The sequence below is a fragment of the Eptatretus burgeri genome, chromosome 9 (assembly GCF_056783735.1).
Source record: "Eptatretus burgeri isolate ZD-2024b chromosome 9, Ebu_testis_v1, whole genome shotgun sequence".
In the NCBI taxonomy this organism is placed as follows: Eukaryota; Metazoa; Chordata; class Myxini; order Myxiniformes; family Myxinidae; genus Eptatretus; species Eptatretus burgeri.
Genome location: NC_140969.1, coordinates 46,648,743 through 46,670,739, shown reverse-complemented (window position 1 = coordinate 46,670,739; position 21,997 = coordinate 46,648,743). Strand labels below are relative to the sequence as shown.

The following is a 21,997-nucleotide window of genomic DNA, read 5'->3' as shown; positions in this document are numbered from 1 at the left end:
GTACACGGTGCTGCACACAAAACAATCGGTAACAGCTCGGTGGTCAACTTAAATGCTATATTTTAGAACATATTTATGAGGTATAATTAATTAAGGAGGTGACACGTTTACTGAGGGTAAAACATCATTCAATTACAGCACTTTCATACGAATAAAGGACGGAAAGCTGCGCCTTTACATGACGTCATACTGTTACGAATCTGGAAGCCTTTTGCACACAAACAGACAGCAGTCCTCGTAGCTTAGTTATTTCGATAAGTATGTGTTTATAGGTAGAATCCCTCCTTCTGTCTAATGGGAATTTTGTGTGTGCGCTACGAGTTATTTTATAGTCAGGTTTATTGCATCAACAACAACAACAACAACGACACCGTCCCTAACTCAACCTGGTCGCCATTGCCCACGTGTTTTTGGCTGAAGGCGTGGGTGGAGCCTCCATCGCATCAGATCCGACTCTGCCTTAGAAAGGTGGGAGTTGCCCCGCATACTGTGGGCCTGTCCAATGAGGAACGGCCAGTGGATCACGCGATGGAACCGTCCAATCAGGAGGCGAGTGGCGAGGAAAGAAACCGGTCCCACCTCAAGGGAGTAGAGAGTGATCATGGCGACTGCTGAGCGTCTGCAGTCTTGATGGCCATTGGTTTCGTCTGCAGTCTTGATGGCGATTGGTTTCGTCTGCAGTCTTGGTGGCCATTGGTTTCATCTGCAGCCTTGGTGGCCATTGGTTTCGTCTGCAGCCTTGGTGGCGATTGGTTTCGTCTGCAGCCTTGGTGGCGATTGGTTTCGTCTGCAGCCTTGGTGGCCATTGGTTTCATCTGCAGCCTTGGTGGCCATTGGTTTCGTCTGCAGTCTTGGTGGCCATTGGTTTCGTCTGCAGTCTTGGTGGCCATTGGTTTCGTCTGCAGTCTTGGTGGCCATTGGTTGCGTCTGCAGTCTTGGTGGCCATTGGTTTCGTCTGCAGTCTTGGTGGCCATTGGTTTCGTCTGCAGTCTTGGTGGCCATTGGTTGCGTCTGCAGTCTTGGTGGCGATTGGTTTCGTCTGCAGTCTTGATGGCCATTGGTTGCGTCTGCAGTCTTGGTGGCGATTGGTTTCGTCTGCAGTCTGGGTGGCGATTGGTTTCGTCTGCAGTCTTGGTGGCCATTGGTTTCGTCTGCAGTCTTGGTGGCCATTGGTTTCGTCTGCAGTCTTGGTGGCAATTGGTTTCGTCTGCAGTCTTGGTGGCAATTGGTTTCGTCTGCAGCCTTGGTGGCCATTGGTTTCGTCTGCAGTCTTGGTGGCCATTGGTTTCGTCTGCAGTCTTGGTGGCCATTGGTTTCGTCTGCAGTCTTGGTGGCCATTGGTTTCGTCTGCAGTCTTGGTGGCAATTGGTTTCGTCTGCAGTCTTGGTGGTGATTGCAGAGCGTCTGCAGTCTTGGTGGTGATTGGCTTCGTCTGCAGTCTTGGTGGCGATTGCAGAGCGTCTGCAGTCTTGGTGGCGATTGCAGAGCGTCTGCAGTCTTGGTGGCGATTGGTTTCATCTGCAGTCTTGGTGGCCATTGGTTTCGTCTGCAGTCTTGGTGGCAATTGGTTTCGTCTGCAGTCTTGGTGGTGATTGCAGAGTGTCTGCAGTCTTGGTGGTGATTGGCTTTGTCTGCAGTCTTGGTGGCGATTGCAGAGCGTCTGCAGTCTTGGTGGTGATTGGTTTCGTCTGCAGTCTTGGTGGTGATTGGTTTCGTCTGCAGTCTTGGTGGCGATTGGTTTCGTCTGCAGTCTTGGTGGTGATTGGTTTTGTCTGCAATCTTGGTGGCGATTGCAGAGCGTCTGCAGTCTTGGTGGCGATTGGTTTTGTCTGCAGTCTTGGTGGCGATTGGCTTCATCTGCGGGCGTGGTGGCTTGGTCTCGTTCGTGGGCCATGGACTTGGAGTCGTGGGTTCGAGTCCCACCGTGGTGGTTTGGAGTCGGTGTGACCGCACGAGGCGGGAAGGTACCCCGGCCCGGCTCTTCCGAATAAAGACCCACGGGGTTCAGTTTCTTTTGGGTTTGTGTGTGTTTGTGTGTGTGTGTGTGTGTGTGTGTGTGTGTGTGTGTGTGTGTGTGTGTGTGTGTGTGTGTGTGTGTGTGTGTGTGTGTGTGTTTGTGTGTGTTTGTGTGTGTGTGTCCGTGGGCCCCGTCTGTAAGTAGAATTGTTAAGTGCCTTGTTCATTGTACATTACATTTCTTTATTCGTGATAACTCTGCTCTGTGTCTCCCTTCCCGATTATTGCCTCTTGTAAAATAAACCCCCGTGTTAAATGTCCCGGTTCGTTGTTCGTGTTTTCTTTCATTGACCCAGCACCGTGCGGGTTTGAGAAATAGTAAGGCTGTTGGTGCCATAAGTTGTCATTGGGACCGGTGCGGCTCTGGTTACTCCGCTCGGTTATGCTGGATCCGAGTCGTTACCTGCGACTCGGATCGGACAGAGTCAGCCGAGGGTGTGGTTTCCCGGTAGCTTGACTGCGTGGTTATTTAGGTATATTGGAGATCGAGACAATTAATCCTACGTCACGCGGTCGAAATATTGGCGTCCACGGTTCACTAAGGGACCCGTGACCATTGGAGTTATCCGAGGGTCACGACCTAAATTCCGGTTGTTCGGTGGGAGACGACTCTGCTGCTCCACCTGGTGGTCGTTTATGGCCACCAAACCCCGGCCCACAACAATACTACATCTTCAAACGCGACAACGATTTCAGAGCCGACACTGTCTGAAAGCAAACAAGGAGCTGATGCTCTCGGCCCCCCGCCTGTTGGGTGGTATCTGGTATGAGGAATAGATCTGTGTAATGTGAAGGTTAAAAACGTTCAACGGTTTTTTGAAATATCGCGAACACAAGGACGGACGAACCGGACATGGAGGGAAGGACGGACCCGGACGGACCGGCCGTTTCGGTGGTCATTTTAACGACCTCATCGGAGGGGCGGGGGACAAAAAGGGCGGAAAAACAAGAAAATTCAACTCGACGGTGCCGCGAGGAGGAAAATGGAAGAGGAAAGTTGATATCTCACCCGCACCAACCACTCGAGTAAAGGATATGATAACTCGAGCTTATTCACTTTTCATTTTTGTGTTTTACTTTATTTTTGCTCTTCAATAATTTATTGATCAAGTCGAAATTTGCATCTCGGCAATGCATTCTAATGGCAGTCTCACTTGGGGTGTATCTCCTTGATTATGTGCACGACTGGTATTCCCCCAGTTGTATGTTTTCCCTTCCATTTATTCACTTTAATGTTGTTTTGTGTGAAATATAATATGTGTTAAGAATTGAGGGGGAGGGGAGAAAAACCTTTACGTGTTGAGGTAAAAATCAAACAACCAATTAACCAGCTTGCTCGACCCTATTAACGTATAAACAAAGCGGTATGTGTGTTTGGAGTTTATAACGACATATGAAACGTCACCATTGGTATCTTAAATGCGGTTGACGTATTAATCTTATTTGCCGACAGTACAGACTATGATGTGAGTGCATGGAATACAGTACGTACTGTATCACGGGTTGTACGTACTGTATCACGGGTTGTACGTACTGTATCACGGGTTGTACGTACTGTATCACGGGTTGTACGTACTGTATCACGGGTTGTACGTACTGTATCACGGGTTGCGGGTGTAATTTTTCACAGCTCGGTGACTTTCGATGAGAATTATCCGTAAAATGTGCGGAACTTTGAATGGCGAATGACGAGGCGCCTGTTGTTTTCCTGTCGGCGAATCGCTTGAAAAGGGATCACGGATCACCGGCGAATACAGACAAGGTGTGCGGTCGTTTTATAAAATAACATTTACTCTTTATATACCATGAACAAATTGACTTTGCCTTTTTTAACGTGGGCTTTGCATGATGGGTTGAATGTTGTGCGTTTGTTGATTTTTTTTAGTTCACAATATATAACTTTGTAATTTCTCTTCATAGTTCTTTCGATATTAAAAAAAAAAACAACTTTGTGTCCCTGACGTAATCTACAAGCTCATTTTATTTTCATGGTTGCCATGGAAATGACGTCATCGTCATTGAGTGCTTCATTCACGACCTTGTTTTTTTTATGTTTCTTCGGAGGTATAATTATGAATGACCATGAAAGCGCTAAATCTTCAGCCAATTACCGTAAATTACCTTCCTTTACTAACCGATCTTGGTCCATGAGTCCATTACCTATTTACTACCTTTCCTTTCCAACCTGTGATCAATCTCGGCCCTTTAGTCCATTACCGAAACCACCATTCCAATCCGTGATCAATCTCGGCCCATGGATCCATCACCAATTTGCTACCTTTCCAACCCGTGACCAATCTCGGCCCTTTAGTCCATTACCTAAACCACCTTTCCCAGCCGTGACCAATCTCTCAGCCCATTAGTCTATTACATCAACCACCTTTCCCAGCCGTGACCAATCTCGGCTCTTTAGTCCATTACATCAACCACCTTTCCCAGCCGTGACCAATCTCGGCTCTTTAGTCCATTACATCAACCACCTTTCCCAGCCGTGACCAATCTCGGCTCTTTAGTCCATTACATCAACCACCTTTCCCAGCCGTGACCAATCTCGGCTCTTTAGTCCATTACATCAACCACCTTTCCCAGCCGTGACCAATCTCTCAGCCCATGAGTCCATTACATCAACCACCTTTCCCAGCCGTGACCAATCTCGGCTCTTTAGTCCATTACATCAACCACCTTTCCCAGCCGTGACCAATCTCTCAGCCCATGAGTCCATTACATCAACCACCTTTCCCAGCCGTGACCAATCTCGGCTCTTTAGTCCATTACATCAATCACCTTTCCCAGCCGTGACCAATCTCGGCTCTTTAGTCCATTACATCAACCACCTTTCCCAGCCGTGACCAATCTCGGCTCTTTAGTCCATTACATCAACCACCTTTCCCAGCCGTGACTAATCTCGGCTCTTTAGTCCATTACATCAACCACCTTTCCCAGCCGTGACCAATCTCTCAGCCCATGAGTCCATTACATCAACCACCTTTCCCAGCCGTGACCAATCTCTCAGCCCATGAGTCCATTACATCAACCACCTTTCCCAGCCGTGACCAATCTCGGCTCTTTAGTCCATTACATCAACCACCTTTCCCAGCCGTGACCAATCTCTCAGCCCATGAGTCCATTACCAATTTACTACCTTTCCAATCCGTGACTAATCTCCACCTGGACCTTCTCAATCCCACTGTGTCTGATTAAATTAAATGAACCTGTGAAGTGAATTACCAAAAAACCCTGTGTGGATTTCAGTCATGCATTCTTTTAATCAGACATAAATTTATTTGTTCACTTGTGCTTCTTGTATTTTTTTTTATTAAATGTTTATGACTGATTTGTTTTTCTGTAAAACTTAATAATTGCTATTCTTAATAATTTGTATTTTAAGTCACTTCATAATTTATTTTTGCAATCAATTATAAGTACCTCCAAAAATCACTGCTGATCTTTTAAAGAGAAGAGTATTTTTTCAAAAACATGATATTGTTACGAATTTCGCCCGCCCGGCGTGCGATCGGCCACGTGACTCGAATTGCGACCGCGTCGCCCATGGGAACGGACAATTCTGTCGTGACCCTCTCGGAACAACGCCGGGAGCTAGTCACGGGTGGGGGTTTAACCTCACCACGGTCGTGCCAATTGCCCACCTGCGCAGGATAGGGTTGCTCGCCAAATTCGACCTACCAAAGTACCTGCGCGGGTGGTCGACCGGGCGATCGTACCTCGCCGCAGGTCGACTTCGGACACGAACCGCTTAAGCGGCTCGTTCCGTGCTGCAGGGATAACCGAGCGGAGTTATCGTCGACCTCGACGGTTCCAATTATTTACGGGGTGTCTAATACCCTTCTATCAATCCCTTACGTGATGCAAGATGGAACTTTCAAACAGAGGAAAGGACGCAACGAAACGGGAAACAGTTTGACAAGCAAGCACTTTTATTTCACACACATGCACGTATGTACAGCCATGCAATCAATGCGGGAAAAGCAAAAAGGAAAATGCAACCAAAGCAAAAGCACTACTACCGACTATAATTATTTACAACACTTAAACAATTATACTTGTCGGACGGCACCACAGCATTCATTCAAAAGCAAAGAAAAGACCTCCCCATAGGCAGGGAGGTAGACGGGGTCCGTAGACCAAATGTGCGCGGAACCCGGAGGAGCGGCCAGGTCCACGAAACCGACAAGGTCTTACCCGCATCCTCGTGACTCGATGGCGGGCAAGCCGCAATGTCTGCGCAGCTGCGCCCCGACTCCGTGCCCCTGGCGTGGTCGGTGAGCCCTCTCCGGCATGCTCCGCGCCAGCACAGTTGGGTCGGCACCATGGTTAGGGTGGGGAATAAACGGGGCCACCGGCACTATCTCAGCGCGGATGGGGGGGAATTGTTGATGCTCAGGGTCGAGCGAGGGGAATGGCTGGCTGGCTTGGTCGCTTGTGAGAGCGAAGGTGGGTCGATTCCAACGACGAGACGAGACCAGCGACGAGACGACACCACACTACAACTCTCCAATCTCGACGACGACCTCCGTCTTCACTCGACCCGCCCGGCGTGTCGCCTTGTGCTCGTGTCTTTATAGACCGGAGGAGGAGCCTGTATGCAGATTTTAGGATCAAAACGCGATTGGAGGCGGGGCCACGCCACCCTCTGTTCAGCCATTGGTGTGGCAAAAAGAGGTGTGAGCCTCTTTTGATCCGAATTCTCTCCCGTAAAGAATCCACATTCATCGCGCTTGGAGGCGGGGCCATATCACCCGACACTCGCCCATTGGACGGAGAAAAAGGGGCGTGAAGCCTTCCTGATCCGAATTTCTCCCTGAGAGGAACGCATTCGTACCCGCGGCTCGACACGTTCGGCATCAATTACCGAACGGGCCCTGGACAGCATGACGTTTGGTGTTGACTGGTGGTGTGGTCGATGGTTGTGGAAGGAGAAAGGCGCAGGTGGTGGGGGGTTTGCTGTGGTGGTTTGGTGATTGGCGGGCGTCGTTTGGGAATGGCGGTGAAGCGATGTTTGTGGGATGGAGTTGTGGAGGGAAAGAGGCAAAGGTGGTGGTGTTTGAGTTGTTGGCGGCTTAATGGTCCAAAATAACAATAGAGAAAGAAAAATGGCTAACTCAAAGCGTCGCAGCCCGGATGAATCACACGTATTCCCTCTAAACAACAGGTGTGGGCTAACTACACATGAACTTATCGATATATCTCACCTGAGGACCCTTTATGGTGTATTGTGAATTTCCACAGCCATAACAATATTATACCAAAACCATAATAATTAGAGTGACACATTTTTATACTATCAGTATAAAATTGTCAACTAACAAACATTTTACACCAAAAATGTTCATTGGGCTGAGCTAGTATGCTTGACTAATGGCCACAACTGTCACGTACCACCCACAATCGCAACAAATTAGAGACAAGAACTATATGCACCGGGAATTATAATTCCACAGATACCCGGTTTAAGGCTAAGTTTGGATGAGGCTACACTGAGCATATTACTTGACCTCCTCTTCCGGACAGAATCGAAAAACATGTCGTTTATAGTTGAGGAATTACCCAATTTTTGCATCCAAGAGTCATTGATCAATAAGCCGAATTGTGTGTATGGGAGGGATGGCAGGAACAGACACACATGTGACTTAAATATAAATAGATAATTTAATTCATTTCAGGACAGATGGCACAAAATCTCAGATTGAGGAAAGGCACAAAACAAAATTGGCAAACAAGGAAACTAAAACCTGGCTATGACACCAAAAACACAGTCACATATTCACGCAGAACCAGGCAAAAGATAGTGTGCTTCAGGATGCAGGTGAGAGCGGCAGGAGAGTGGGTGTGGAGAAGACGAGCAAGCGCACCTTCGAAAACAGTTTGATCTGGCTATTAACTCAAAGCGGCCATGGGCGCGATTTTATAAAATGTACCTGTGCCATCATAAGTTCCTGTCCTTGGGTAATTCCCAGGAATCGTGTGACTGCTGTCAACCAATGACAGCTGGTGCCTGCATTGGCACAGTCCTGATTGATGGCCATTGAGGTGGGGCCATCTTCCTGCATCAGTGGCTGATACTCATGCTTTTCTGCTGGTCTGAGATTAGTGCAATGCTGGAAGGCGTGCTTTGAACAGGCTCGGACCCCTGACCTGGTTTCCGGCCACACACTGGGGACACGAGAGGACATCTTTACCCTGGCTATATTTAAATGACTCAACCTATCCACCCAGCTCGGCCACGTCAAACAAACTCGCCCTTTCACAATATTTCCTCCGCAGCTAACCGCCGATAATGATCTTTAATAAGGCCCAAATCACTTCTTCATTTCATTTCTGCTCATCTTTTTAAAATTTATATCGAACATGTTTTTTTTTTTTTTTTGCACACTTTTTTTATTTACTTATTCATTACATGATGTTGTCCTCCATTTGAGTGTATATGTTCATCTTGATTTCCACAATCTTCTACTATATCAGTATTTAAACCTGCTTAATTTCCTCTTGTTCTCTGTCATGATCTCTCTCACCAGATATGACTATCTCACGCCTAGCTGTGCTGACCGCAATGTGTGTGAATTTTGCCTCCTCAATCTCCGTGGTGTTCCTCAACAAGTGGCTGTTTGCACATCACAGTTTCCCAAGTTTGTCTTTAACTTTGGTCCACTTTGCGTTCACCTGGCTGGGCCTGGCCATCTGCTGCCATCTCGGATACTTTGCCCCACGTCGGCTGCCCCTGAGCAGCCTTGCACTCCTGGCCCTCAGCTTTTGCGGCTTTGTTGTTTTCACAAACCTGTCCCTGCAGACCAATACCATTGGCACGTACCAGCTGGCAAAGGCGCTCACCACACCAGTCATCTTGATAATACAGAGTGCAATGTTTGGGAAGACCTTTGACTTGCAAATCAAATTGACGCTGGTACGGCAAGAGTCCCCCATTGTTGCTTATTCTGGACAGTAACCTGATGACAACTATTTATTTCCTATTTTAAAATATCTTGTTATTGTTCACCCCCTACTTTTTTTTTCCACCAGTTCCTTCTTTTGCCTCGTATTTTGTTTTCTACATCATAATAACAGGCTAAATTTCAGGGTTCTACCTCAAAGCTTTAGTTTTTGTTCAAGTTGTTGTCATATCCTATATGACTTTGCATAATTACTCCGCACACTTGAAACGAAAAACCGGGTTAAGCAATTGCTTCATGCCCGTCCACCTGTCCCCAAACTTCAGTTTATGATCGAGGAACAAACTTAATTTAAATTTAATGCTCTATTTTTAACATGAATCAGAACATTAATCTGAAAACAAACCTGCCATTTAACAGTATTTTGTCTCTGAATTCATCCCGATCACCACACATATGAGGGAGGAGTGAGAGTTTTGAATCGGAAATTTTTTTAAGTGATGCAGACGCTGAATTGACACAAGGGGAACTCTAGCTGCCTGGCATCACGAGAAGGAAATGCCAAACTGCACCGCTTCCTTCAGACAAGGGTGTGTTTTTATTTATTCATTTTTAAAACTCTGCCTAACAGTCAAACAAAATTGAAAATCATTCAAAACAGGACATTTACTGTTTTTAAGGACGTCATAAAGGACACAAACAGCTGGAACAAATAACTAATGCAACGTGTTTATTAAGGTGGTTTAGTAGCCACTGCGTAAACTTTCAGAAGTCATATTTTTATACGACTTTTACAATCTTTATGTTATTTAAATTAAATTATATACTTGAACACTATACAGGGTGTCCCAAAAAATATACAACTTTTCATCTGCAAAGAGGATGGTCATAACATATATTTTTTAAAAAGATATATGGCTGGAGAGAAAGCTGAATGGTTGAAGTTTATTGTATCAATGTCAAAATTGCCACCAAAATTTAAATTTTGGTATAGAATTGTCGTTTTCTTTTAGACCACATGTTCGATGTAGGCTCCACGTTGTCCGATCACTGCCTGCAAACATGTTATCATGTTCTCCATCACTTTGGGAAACGTTTCCTGAGGAATGTTCTGGATTTCTCGGTGGATGTTTTCCTTCAGCTGATCAAGAATCTGAGGCCTCGGGTTTCCATAGATCCTGTCCTTGAGATACCCCAACAAGAATAAGTCTGGAGGAGTAAGGTCAGGGGAATACGGTGGCCACTCAATGTCTTCGTAGAGGGAGATAAAGCGGCCCTCAAAATGTTGGTTGAGAAAACGCCTTGTTTCCCAGGCTGTATGGGGCGGTGCCCCATCCTGCTGGAACCACTGGGTTCTCATCTGGATCAGGTTGTTTCTCCTACGGGCCTGAGTACGTAGCTCAGGCAGATAGAATTCCTGAATCATTTTGCGATAGTTCCTCTGGTTTACCGTGCAAGTGCGTCCCTGGTCATCTTCAAAGAAGTATGGACCAATTATCCCATACCAACCAACCGCCACCCACATGGTGACTTTGAGAACAGATCGAGGCACCAGTTCAGTTGATGCATTACCAGGATTTTCAGTTCCCCAGTACCGAAAGTTTTGCTTGTTTACCTCCCCGGACAAGTGAGCATGGCATTCGTCCGTCATGTGAAGTTTTTTTGAGGAAGTCTGCATCTTCCTCCAACTTTCCTGAGAACCAATTTGCAAAGTCTAGTCGTTTGCGTTTGTGTTGATCAGTAAGCACCGTTTCCGTTTGAATTATGTATGGAAAGGCATGAATGTCTTGGCGAAGGATCCTCTGAACGGTGCTCTTGTGAATGTTTGTCTCGGCAGAAAGTCGTCGAATCGATTTTTTTGGACTCTGAACGACCGCCTGTCTCACCATTTCCACATTTTCTTCACTACGACCTGTCCTCTTCCGACCACTGTGACCCTTGTGAAGGTCACAGATGGTTCCCACATTGGTAAACTTTGCGATGGTGCACTTTATTGTCCGAAAGTTTGGTGCATGGCGCAAGTGCATACCGAAATATCTCGAGTAAAGACGTTGCACCTGTATGACATTTTTCGTCTGGTGCCAAAGTTCAACAATTTTCGTCCGTTGTAAGGTCAGTCTTGGCATTTTTTTGGCACTTGCTTGGTATCAAAATAAACTTCAGGGTCTCTGCAACAAGAAATGAAGCATGAGTGACAAAATTACTGCTTTTTTAGGATCAAACGAAGCATTTTAAAAGTTGTATATATTTTTTGGGACACCCTATAGAACACAAATCACCTTCTTGTCACTTCCAATAACCTCTACTTTTGCAGTACTTAGACATGTTAAATAAGGTTGTTTATAAGACTGCTTCAATCGTGCTAAACTTCCTGAATTTTTTTTTTAACTCACTTTAAAATCATTATTTTATTTCAACTTAAGTATATACCTGAAGAATACTGCATGGGGTAACGTATTCTATGAACTCTCCAGCTTGCTGTCTTTATAGTTATCACATTCAAAAAGAATGAAATTGTGGTTTTACAGCTTCTTTCCTCTTTTTCAGATTCCTATCTTCCTGGGAGTTTTCCTCAACTCATTCTACGATGTTAAATTTAATGGGTTGGGAATTGTCTATGCATCTCTCGGGGTTGTCATTACTTCTTTCTACCAAGTGGTTTGTATGACGATTCTGTTACTAACCGCTTTTATTTCGGGCAGAATTTTTGATTCAAGCCCCTCAACTTGCAACTCCAATAATTTTGCAGTAACTGAGGTGCTTGTTTTATGTCACAAGTAATCGATGGCGGTGTTTTTTTGTGCAGTGGGTGGGAGAGAAACAGAAGGAACTGCAGGTAAACTCCATGCAGCTGTTGTACAATCAGGCACCACTGTCCACTGCTGCATTATTGCTCGTTGCGCCCTGGTTTGAACCACCATTGAGTGTCGGCGGTTTCTCTCGACCGTGGTCCGCTGCTGCACTGGTGAGACATTTATTTCTTTATTCTTCTTTTTTCGTGGTGGAAATCTATGCAATACAACTGAAACCGAGCTGCCACAGGAGGAATATCATCTTGTGTGAGAAAACGAGCATATTTTCTTCTCCACGATTGCTTGAGGGTAAACTTGTTATTTTTAGTGTTATAACTTTATTAAAAGTCATGTATATTAATTATGTGACCAAATGAGCCCATGCTTCAGATATTCTCATTTTGTTGCCATATCCACTGGTTACATGTCCACACGTACAAAGATTAGACTGTTATATTGTAATGTGCCATTTTGATACAAGTAAAAAAGGAAAATGGGGGTGGGGGAGTAGGATGTGGGGCTCGAGTTTTTGGGGAAAAATAATAAACTGAACTTTTCATGGGTAACCAGTACAAAAAAAAGTCAAACTCGTGTTCAGAATTGGTGCTTTGACTTTTATTTTCCAAATATATTTATCATGAGAGGAAAGCTTTCAAAGCTCATTACTATCCCCTTACCCCTCTTCTTTTGTGTGCAGCACATGGCTGTGAGTTGTATCATTGTCTGAGGGTGTGGCTGTGCCACTAATGCAATGCCCTCTATAAGTCAGGGCAGGAATTTGTAATTTGTTCAGGGTGCTGGCGATGACTCACCTACTCTTCGTGAAGGACACCACCGGATCTTTAACATCCACCAACTAATGCCAGTGGACGTGACGCCCAGTTTAATGTCCATCCGAGAGACGGTTTATGCCTCGCCCTCCATGTGATACACCAGAATGATAGTTTATAGCTGGGCCAATATTCAAACCAAGGCAGGACAGCTCAGAGTTGGGTTGTGCATACTTCTGGGCTATCCTCCTGGCCCTCCCCTTATCCTGATTGCAAATTATGGCATCCTTTATACCGTTACAATGTTTATGGAGCAACTTCAGCGAGGACACCAAAATGTAGCCATTCTCCCCATATCACAGCCTGAACCATGGTGATCAGGCACCAGCTATGAGTTTGCTATTTTTAAACAATTAACATGGCTTTTGAAAATGTCTGTTCCTTTAACCAGTTGTTAGAACATCTAACTGATCGTGTTGAGAACACTGTTCGGGTTAGGTTTATCCTCCTGGTAAGCTTATTGAGCAACAAACTCCTTAAGCATTGAACACTTAAGGTTTGGTCCTTGATGTTTTTATCAGTTCTGAATCTCTAACTTTCAGCCAGCAAACATGTTGGTATTTATATCAGGAATAAGTGTTGATGTTCTGATGTAGCTGCCTTTTTTATGGAATATCAGCATAGCCTGAAAGACTACCACAGAGATTAAACTCAGCACAGATCGTAGCCATTTTCTTTCTAACTTCCACCCAGTGTCACGCATTTGTTTTTCCCATTTGTGTATTGGCTTTCTAATAACATTAGAATAAATGTGCACCATTTTTACAGCTCTGAAACGTTTTTCAGGAGAATTTTTTTGACCCCCCCTCCCCCACAACCTTTTAATTTTTTATTTTATTTACTTATTTATTGTAATACATAGTCGAGGCCTGTGTAAGAGTTAGCACACTGACATCAGGATGCAACAGGACAGAAGGGACAACAGGGGGTCGGAAGGGGTTGGGGGGGGGTGGGGGAGAACCACCATCAGTGGAGTTGAATGCCATGATAGAGGAAGACTTGGACAAACAATGGGTGTGGGGAGGAATGGGGGGGGGCAGTAAAACGCAACATGAATACTGAGGGAAACTCACAGGAGGGAAAAACTTGAAATTTTGAAGGAGTAGGGATTGGGGTGGGTTAACGAGGGTAGAAAATATCATCGTTTTGGATTGGGGATGATCGGAGATGGTGGTGAACAGCTGTCTTCAAGACCTTGAGGGAAGAATGAGATTGAAGAGAATGTGTACGTTTGTTCCACAGGTGGGAAAAATGAGGAACGAATGATTGGGAGTGAGCAGTGATCCTGGATTTAGGTGGTTTCACCAAAAGGGTGGTACGGCAGAAGGTGGAGTCATCAGCAAAGAGATAAAGAGGATTTTCCAGAGAGTCGGAGAGATCATTGATGAAAACCAGACAAAGAACAGGGCCCAGAACGCTACCTTGAGGAACTCCAGCCTGGACAGGAAGAGGGGATGAAAGAACTCCATTTAGGGCCACATGTTGGCTGCGACAGGAGAGGAAGTCTGTGAGCCATGAGTGGAGATGGCCTTGGATATCATAGGAAGAGAGTTTGGTGAGCAGGGCAGGGTGTCAGACTGTGTCAAAAGCACGGGATATGTCTCGGGATATGGCTCTGATTTCATGTCTGACATCGAGTACCTCCATCCATTGTTGGCAGAGCAGAAGCAGCATATCCAGGGTTGAGTGACCTTGTCTGAAACCAAATTGATGATCGGAAATCAAGCCATTGGAGAAGAGGAAGGATTTAATGTCTGAAGCGATGATTGATTCCATAACCTTGCCGATGATGGGGAGAAAGCTGATTGGTCTGTTGTTGCACGGATCTGTTTTTGCACCTTTTTTATGCAGGGCAGTGATGTTTGCTGATTTCCAAGCAGATGGCAGATGAGCTTGAGCAAATGAGAGGGTGAATAGAACAGAGAGAGGGTGAGCAAGAGCAGAGGAGCAGGTTTTTAGGACACGTGGGCTGATGCCGTCTGGACCGGTTGCAAAATCTGAGTCGAGGTTTGAAAGCAAGCTCTCCACCTTGTCAGGAGAAAAGGACACAGAGTCCAGGGACAGTTGGGTGCGATTGGGTAAGGTGGGTAGAGAAAGCGATGGGTTTTGGACACAAGATTTCGATGCAAACACCGAGTTTAAGCATTCAGCCTTTTCACGTGCGGTATCAGCAGTGCGGCCATTTGAGGTAAGGGAGGGGATGGAGGGGGAACATACACCAGAAACAGATTTGATTAAACGCCACCAGGATTTGGAGGAGGGAGAGAGGTTCGAAACACATCATCCCACATCTCTCCACTATTACCTCTTTCACGGTCCCAATTCAAGCCCACTTTCTTGCGGGGGTGGCTGAGTCGGAAATTTTTGGCTGAAGTCTTTCATGAACCGGCTGGCCAGTTTTGACATTCTGATTCAAATGGAGCTGGTGAGGGCAGGAATTTGTACCTTGTTCAGGATACTGGCATTAACTCACCTCCTCGTCATCGAAAGATACAGTGTGACCTTTCACGGCGACCAGCTAATACTAGCAGATGAGACTCCCAATTGAACATCTTTCCGAGGGACGGCACAATTTGCGACACAATGCCCTGCCTGGGAAGTACTAATATGAAAGTTTATAGTTGTGTCGGTGATCAAACTTGAGTTGGACTGCTCAAAGGTAAGTATGCTATCTCCACACCATCCTCAACCAAAAAAAAAAAAAAGTATTATTTTGAAATATAAGTTAACAAAACACAATATTCAGTAGGATTAAAGAATAAACTTCTATCCATAATGTAGTGGAAACAAACAATCCAATTGAGACATTGGATTGATGCGTTGTGATCTTCTTTCACCATGCAGGTGTTGGTGTTGCTCTCAGGTATTGTTGCATTTTCTGTGAACCTCTCCATCTACTGGATCATCGGAAACACATCTCCCATCACGTATCCTTACTCGTCCCTTTGAACATGTTCGTATATATTCACAGTTTTTAAAGCGAAACATCTTTCCCTTTTTGTCCCCAAAAGATCAAGTAATGAAATGTCTGTGCACTGAGCAGCACTGCTCAAAGCACCACAAATATCTTGTTGTTTTTTTTTCTTTTTTTTAAATGTAAAATGAATAATGTGGTGAGATTGTGCTGCACTTAGGAGAACTGTAGGGAGAGGTTGTTAGGTCCCAAGCGAGAGGTTTCTCGGTTAATTTACAAAGACATTGACTTAAAAGGAAGTCTGCATTTTAATAATTCCTGGACACGTGTTTTTAACTTCAGGAATCATCGGTAAAACATTCAGCTTGAAATGAAGACATTCCAGGGTAACCTGTATACTGTTTGACAACATAACTGACGCCAACACGTATGGATCAGGAAGCAAGATAATGTGGGATGCTTTATTTGCCTAACCCAGTATATTAAAACTCCCAAGATCCAGAATTACTGCTCACCTCCACTCATTCATTTCTCTTTTTTTCCCCCCACCTGTTAAACCAACTTCCACATTGTCTTCAATCCCATTCTTCCTTCCAGGTCTTCAATACACCTGTTCACCTCTCATCTCAAGCCCACCCAGCTTTTCCTTCCTGAGAGTTTCTCGCTGTATCGTCTTGTCCACAACGTTTGTCCTCTCCTCTACCTCATTTTCCCCCACATCCCTTTATTTCTCCAAGTGTCCCTCTATTTTGTCCCTAAACCCTTTTGTTGGTGTGTTTCCCTCCTCTTTCTGTTGTTCTGTTATGTTCTGTGTTCTCGCTCCTCCATGAGCCTCGACTTTGTTAACAAAAAAAACTAGATTGGCACTCGGTAGAGCACATACCTCCACCAGGCTGACCACTTTACGTTTTGTAACCCACTGATGGGCTGGATCTGAACCAAAATCGAATCTGCTTGTTCTTGTCAACTGACCAATTCATCCACCTTGTTTTGTCATGACTTGTCCACAACTTTTTAAAATATCATGCTATATATCGTTTTTGGCCCAATCTCTCAGTCGTTGTTGTTTCATATGCAACCTGTGGCTTCTGGTTGCATCATTTCTGGAAGTGTGGTTGTGCCGCTGATGCAGTGCCCCTGCTACCATTATGCTGGTATTCATTTTATTGACCTTGGAAGGATGACAGCCTGAGTCAACCAACTTGGTGTTATTTCAACGGAATGACAGGAGCTCAAATTCAAGACTCTAAGAATTCAGGCAAGCCACCTTAACCATTAAGCCAACACCAGGCTTTCTCTCAATGGTGAAGAATCACTTAAAAATATTCACCAAAATAGAGTAATTCTTCCTTGTCACACACCAAACCTGTCCACCATGTTTCGTCTGAATCCGTCCATAACTTTTTGAGATATCCTGTTCACAGACATGTGAAAACATAGCCTTCGGTGGAGGTAACAACATCATGAGCAATAACAACAACAGGCATTTTTAAGGCCATTTTCCCTGCCAGAGCGGGGGTTAGCCAAACATCATCAGAAAACAACACATCTAATATCAAATTGGATTGCTATACAGTCTTTCTTTCACAGTCATAAATATTCTGACATTCTTGGGATGGGGTTGACTGTGGGGAAACTTTTGGCCTAAGTTTGGGATACCGCACGTGAAAAGGTTGAATGCCTAAACTCGGTGTTTGCATTGAAATCTTGTGTCCAAAACTGATCGCTTTCTGTCCCCACCTTACCCAGTCCTACCCAACTGTCCCTGGACTCTGTGTCCTTTTCTCCTTACAAGGTGGAGAGCTTGGTGTCAAACCTCGACTCATTCTGCAACCGTTCCAGATTGCATCAGCCCATGTATCCAAAACACCTGCTCCTCTGCTCTTGCTCACCTTATCTCTGTTCTATTCACCCTCTCATTTGCTCAAGGTCATCTGCCATCTGCTTGGAAATCTGCAAACATCACTACCCTGCATAAAAAAGATGCAAAAACAGATCCCTGCAACTACAGACCAATCAGCCATCTCCCAATCATCAGCAAAGTTATGGAATCCATCATCGCTTCAGACAATAAATCCTTCCTCTTCTCCAATGGCTTGATTTCCGATCATCAATTTGGTTTCAGACAAGGTCACTCAACCCTGGATATGCTGCTTCTGCTCTCCCAACAATGGATGGAGGTACTCGATGTCAGACATGAAATCAGAGCCATATCCCGAGACATATCCCGTGCTTTTGACACAGTCTGACACCCTGCCCTGCTCACCAAACTCTCTTCCTATGGTATCCAAGGCCATCTCCACTCATGGCTCACAGACTTCCTCTCCTGTCGCAGCCAACATGTGGCCCTAAATGGAGTTCTTTCATCCCCTCTTCCTGTCCAGGCTGGAGTTCCTCAAGGCAGCATTGTTGGCCCTGTTCTTTTTCTGCTTTTCATCAATGATCTCTCCAACTCTCTGGAAAATCCTCTATATCTCTTTGCTGATGACTCCACCCTCTGCCATACCATCTGGCATCCCTCAGACCAGCAAGCAGCAGCTTCTTCGCTCACTGCAGATCTGGGAAAAATCACAAACTGGTCCAACACGTGGAACATGTCTTTCAATTCGGACAAATCTCACACTCTCACTATGTTTCTCCAAAAGGACTGTTTAGAAACCCCCCCCCCATCCACTTTCTCAACAATCCTCTGGAAGAAGTCCTTTCTTTCAAGCTTCTGGGTCTCACTATCTGCTATGACCTTTCCTGTTAAAGCCACATTTCCAACTTGGCCTCCAAAGCCAGTCGCTCACTGGGAATCCTCCATTGTGCAAAGTCCTTCCTTGGGCCACCTGAGCTCCTGACCACATACAAAGCTTTCGTCTGCAGCCTGATGGAGTACTGCTTTCCCCTCTGGGCTGGTGCTCCTGCCTCTCACCTTTCTTGGCTTCACGCTGTAGAAACCAAGGCATTTCGATCATCGGTATCTCCCACGATGAGGCTGAGTCTTTGGGCCTCTCACTCTCTCACCACAGGTAGGTCGGTGGTCTTTCTGTCTTCTACCGTCTCCTCTCCGGTCTCGCCGCCCCTGCTGTGTCTGCGATTTGTCCCCACCATATTCCCGCAGGGCGCTCAAGGTCCGCCAACAACCCCCTTCTGGTAAAACTACCAAAATCATGAATCGCTGCTCACCTTCACTCTTTCATTCCTCTTTTTTCCCCGCCTTTGGAATAAACTCCCTCACTCTATTCAATCCCATTCTTTCCTCCATGCCTTCGAAATAGCTGTTCACCACCACCTCTTATCATCCCCCATCCAAATCCTCAATCTTTGTTACCCCCGTTAATCCACCCCAAACCCACCTTCAAATTCTCTGGTTTCCTTCATGAAAGTCCCTGTTGTGTCCATCTTGCATACCACATGTTCCTTGTTCCATCCCTCTCCCTTCCACAGATCTCCAAATGTCTCTAAGGATGAGACAGCGAAACAATGCATTGTATTTACTAGTATTTATTAAAATGAAGAACATAGTTGGCGTGCAGGGAGGGAAGTTGTGATATTTATATGATGAGGTAACCTCTTGATGCGAGTGTGATATTATACAGTTTGATTAAATCCAGATGGTAAAGTCACATTCCTGGGATGTCTGTCCTTAATTTTTTTTTTCTCCCTAACTAAAATCTTTCAGCTACAACATGTTTGGACATTTCAAGTTTTGCGTGACATTGCTGGGTGGCTACCTGCTTTTCCACGATCCCTTATCACTTAATCAGGCACTTGGCATCTTGTGCACCCTGCTGGGCATTGCCACTTACACATACTTCAAGTTGAGCATCAAGCCAGAACCCACAGGGCAGCTACGCCAGAAACCATGACAAATGTCAACGCATTTTATCATGAAGCAATGAATGATGTGCCTTTGATGACTTGATCGGGCTGGATCCCAAGTATTAGAAAGACTGTTGGAGTGACTGAAACATATGGAGTGAGCTTCAATTTGCATCTTGGGTTAAAAAGAAGATGATCTTTCTCTTCCTCATCACCAGGCTGCCAAATATACATCCTCAACCCACATGTTGGTTTGAGGTTTATCGTACTTGTGAAAACCAGGCTGAGTATTTTGTAATGTCAAATTGAGGTTGCATTGCAAATGTTCAATAAAAGTCATTTTTATCCATTTAAAAAAAAAAATCTCCCTTAACATTTAGCCCAAGGTCCCAATAAAATGTGAAAACGCACACCAAAATGGATTGTAGATGTAACATATTTTGTTGCTGCTTGTAAATCTATCATCTTTTACTCAATTTCTTCTTCTTTAACAGCCAGAATTATTATCACATTCTTGTGGGGTTGGCTGGGGAAAGTTTTCGCCTGATTCTTTCACAAAACGGCTGGTCAGGTCTGACGTTCGACTCAGGAATTTGGAATTTGGCCATGGTACCAACGATAGCTCCCCTACTCTTCACAAAAGACACCGTGGGATCTTTAACGTCCACCAACTAATGCCGGCAGATGGGATTCCCATTTAACGTCCATCCGAGGGACGGCACACACATTGATGAATCACCCTGCCTTGTGAAACATTGAGATGACAGTTTATAGCTGCGTTGGGATTGAAACTCAGGCTAGACAGCTGAGAGATGAATGTGCACACCTCTCGGTCATCCTGACAGATCCTAATCTTCTACTCATTTAATTACGGTATCCCATATGGTAACTGTTGAAAATGAATTAAGTTGATGGAGGTTGAAGAGGGAAATGTGACACTTGGATGCTGAGATAAAGATATGGCAACGGAGCACGTTGAGCGCACTGAACGACGGTGAGAGTGCTCATTGGCATAGATTTTCGAAGCCTCCAAAAGTTGTTCCATCGCCATCTTAGCCTACCAAGCACAAAAAGCCATCAACTTCATAAGACCAACTGAAGAATAATCCTCATTGTGTGGCTAAGTTTCATCATCATGAATGTCCAATATACCATGTGAGTTACTGCTTGGTGGTTTGCCGTTTCTTTTTTGGCAGTCAAGCGAGGAATTTGTTCAGGGCTCTGGCAATCTCGACTGTCTTTAACATCCATCAACTGATGTTAGGAGACGGGAACTCAGTTTAACATCCATCAGAGGGACGGTACACGCTGATCATCTTGAATGCTAAAATAGCACTACCAGTGAGTTTATAGTTGGCCTGAGATTTGAACCCATCCAGAATGAGTGCACACACCTCTAGCCTGAGGTTGTTGTTCTGTAATGATATGTATGTGGCGGGGGTACTCTTGCGCATGCGGCTTGAGGTTGTTGTTCTGTAATGATATGTATGTAGCGGGGGTAGTCTTGCGCATGCGCGTGTCGCGTCTCCACCTTGACCGAGTGTTGTTCATGGTCTGCATTAAACCCCATTGGATCTGAGCCTGACTGTGTTGCCATCTCCTTTCACAAGTACTGACGCAGAATTACAAGAGTTCATCACACATGAGTTATTGTTGTACAGAATTACAGGTATCGTACTGTAATAGCAAAGATGCATTAATAAATCGGTGGTTGACAAGGTGCACTCACAAGAACTTGCTCAAGTATTGTTTTCATGAATAGATGTGCCGAATCGGTCGCCCAGAAACCACGGATACCGTGGGAATCGGTGAGCTACGTTGATTTGATGGAGTGGTAAAAATTCCCCCCCCACCCGTGTCATACCTCCATATGTACTGCATATAATATTGATACCACAGGCAGAACCACGAATAACGTCATCAGTTTCAGTTCTCCAGATGTTGCTTTTCCCTTTTACTCCTGGCTCTGGGGGGGTGTTTGTATACATGACTCTTTTAGAGCGTGAACCTATTTTTTTTTTTTATTCTATATGCCAAGACCTTCAAAAAAAGTTTGGGTAACACCTCCAGATCAAGTACGTTTTCTCTGTAGGGTCCATCTTGGATTCGCAGTTGGCTACCAGCAAGCCATAATTGAACCAAAATGCCCGTATTGGGTTTAGATGGAATAAATAATTATTAAGCATCCATAAATTATTAATTTTGATTTACTTCAATTACTTATGCATTGCTTAACACATTTTAGCATGATTTATTCTCTTAAAACTTGGTTCACAGTAGAAAAGGAACATATTTTACGTAATTATAGTCAAAAATAGCTTTCAACTTGAAAGTAGCTCAAAGTTTGATGGTCTCTGAATGACTTAATATTGTAAGTGGAGCTATAAAATTTAGCCAAAAGTTTCATTATTAAGTTCTCTGTGCAATTCAATTTTCATATTCTCACAATGGGGCTATGTGTGATGACCACAGAGCTCATTGTAAACCAGTCACCCCGACCCCCAAATGGCCACTTTTGCGGTATTTCATAAAATGATGATATCTCCTTAATTAAATGCCATGGAAAGTTGTTTTTTTATACTAAATATAGGTTATTGACCCCAAGGAATTCATTGGTAACATTTTTGTATTTTTTTTAGCTGATCGAATTGGCATAATCCCAAGATCCAGGACCTTGTCTCAGTTTTTGTTTCCCTTTGTGAGGTATACCATCAGTATGGACGTTGTGACTAT

At 44.8% G+C, this 21,997-nt stretch overlaps 1 protein-coding gene and 1 long non-coding RNA gene across 5 annotated transcripts in view; one reads left to right on the top strand and one right to left on the bottom strand.

Annotated features, from left to right (window-relative positions):
- The first annotated feature begins 3,361 nt into the window (after positions 1-3,361).
- SLC35E3 (solute carrier family 35 member E3) lies at positions 3,362-20,843 on the top strand. 3 transcript variants are annotated; one of them, XM_085895085.1, is made up of 7 exons: positions 3,362-3,380; positions 3,647-3,778; positions 8,550-8,935; positions 11,469-11,579; positions 11,728-11,886; positions 15,388-15,470; positions 19,125-20,843. In XM_085895085.1, exons 3-7 carry the CDS (start codon positions 8,552-8,554, stop codon positions 19,309-19,311), a joined length of 924 nt encoding a protein of 307 aa, XP_085751211.1. In that variant the 5' UTR covers positions 3,362-3,380; positions 3,647-3,778; positions 8,550-8,551; the 3' UTR covers positions 19,312-20,843. The 3 variants fall into 3 exon arrangements, with proteins under 3 accessions (XP_085751211.1, XP_085751210.1, XP_085751212.1); XM_085895084.1 differs by lacking the exon at positions 3,362-3,380 and having other exon boundaries at positions 3,489-3,778; XM_085895086.1 differs by lacking the exon at positions 3,362-3,380 and having other exon boundaries at positions 3,489-3,785.
- LOC147020062 (uncharacterized) overlaps positions 16,737-21,997 on the bottom strand; it is a 29,522-nt gene continuing 24,261 nt past the window's right edge. For both annotated transcript variants that reach the window (XR_015061634.1, XR_015061635.1), the window contains exons 3-4: positions 18,799-18,903; positions 16,737-16,871 (exon numbers count right to left, since the gene is read on the bottom strand). This is a non-coding gene — a long non-coding RNA (uncharacterized LOC147020062). The remainder of the gene's footprint in view (positions 16,872-18,798; positions 18,904-21,997) is intronic.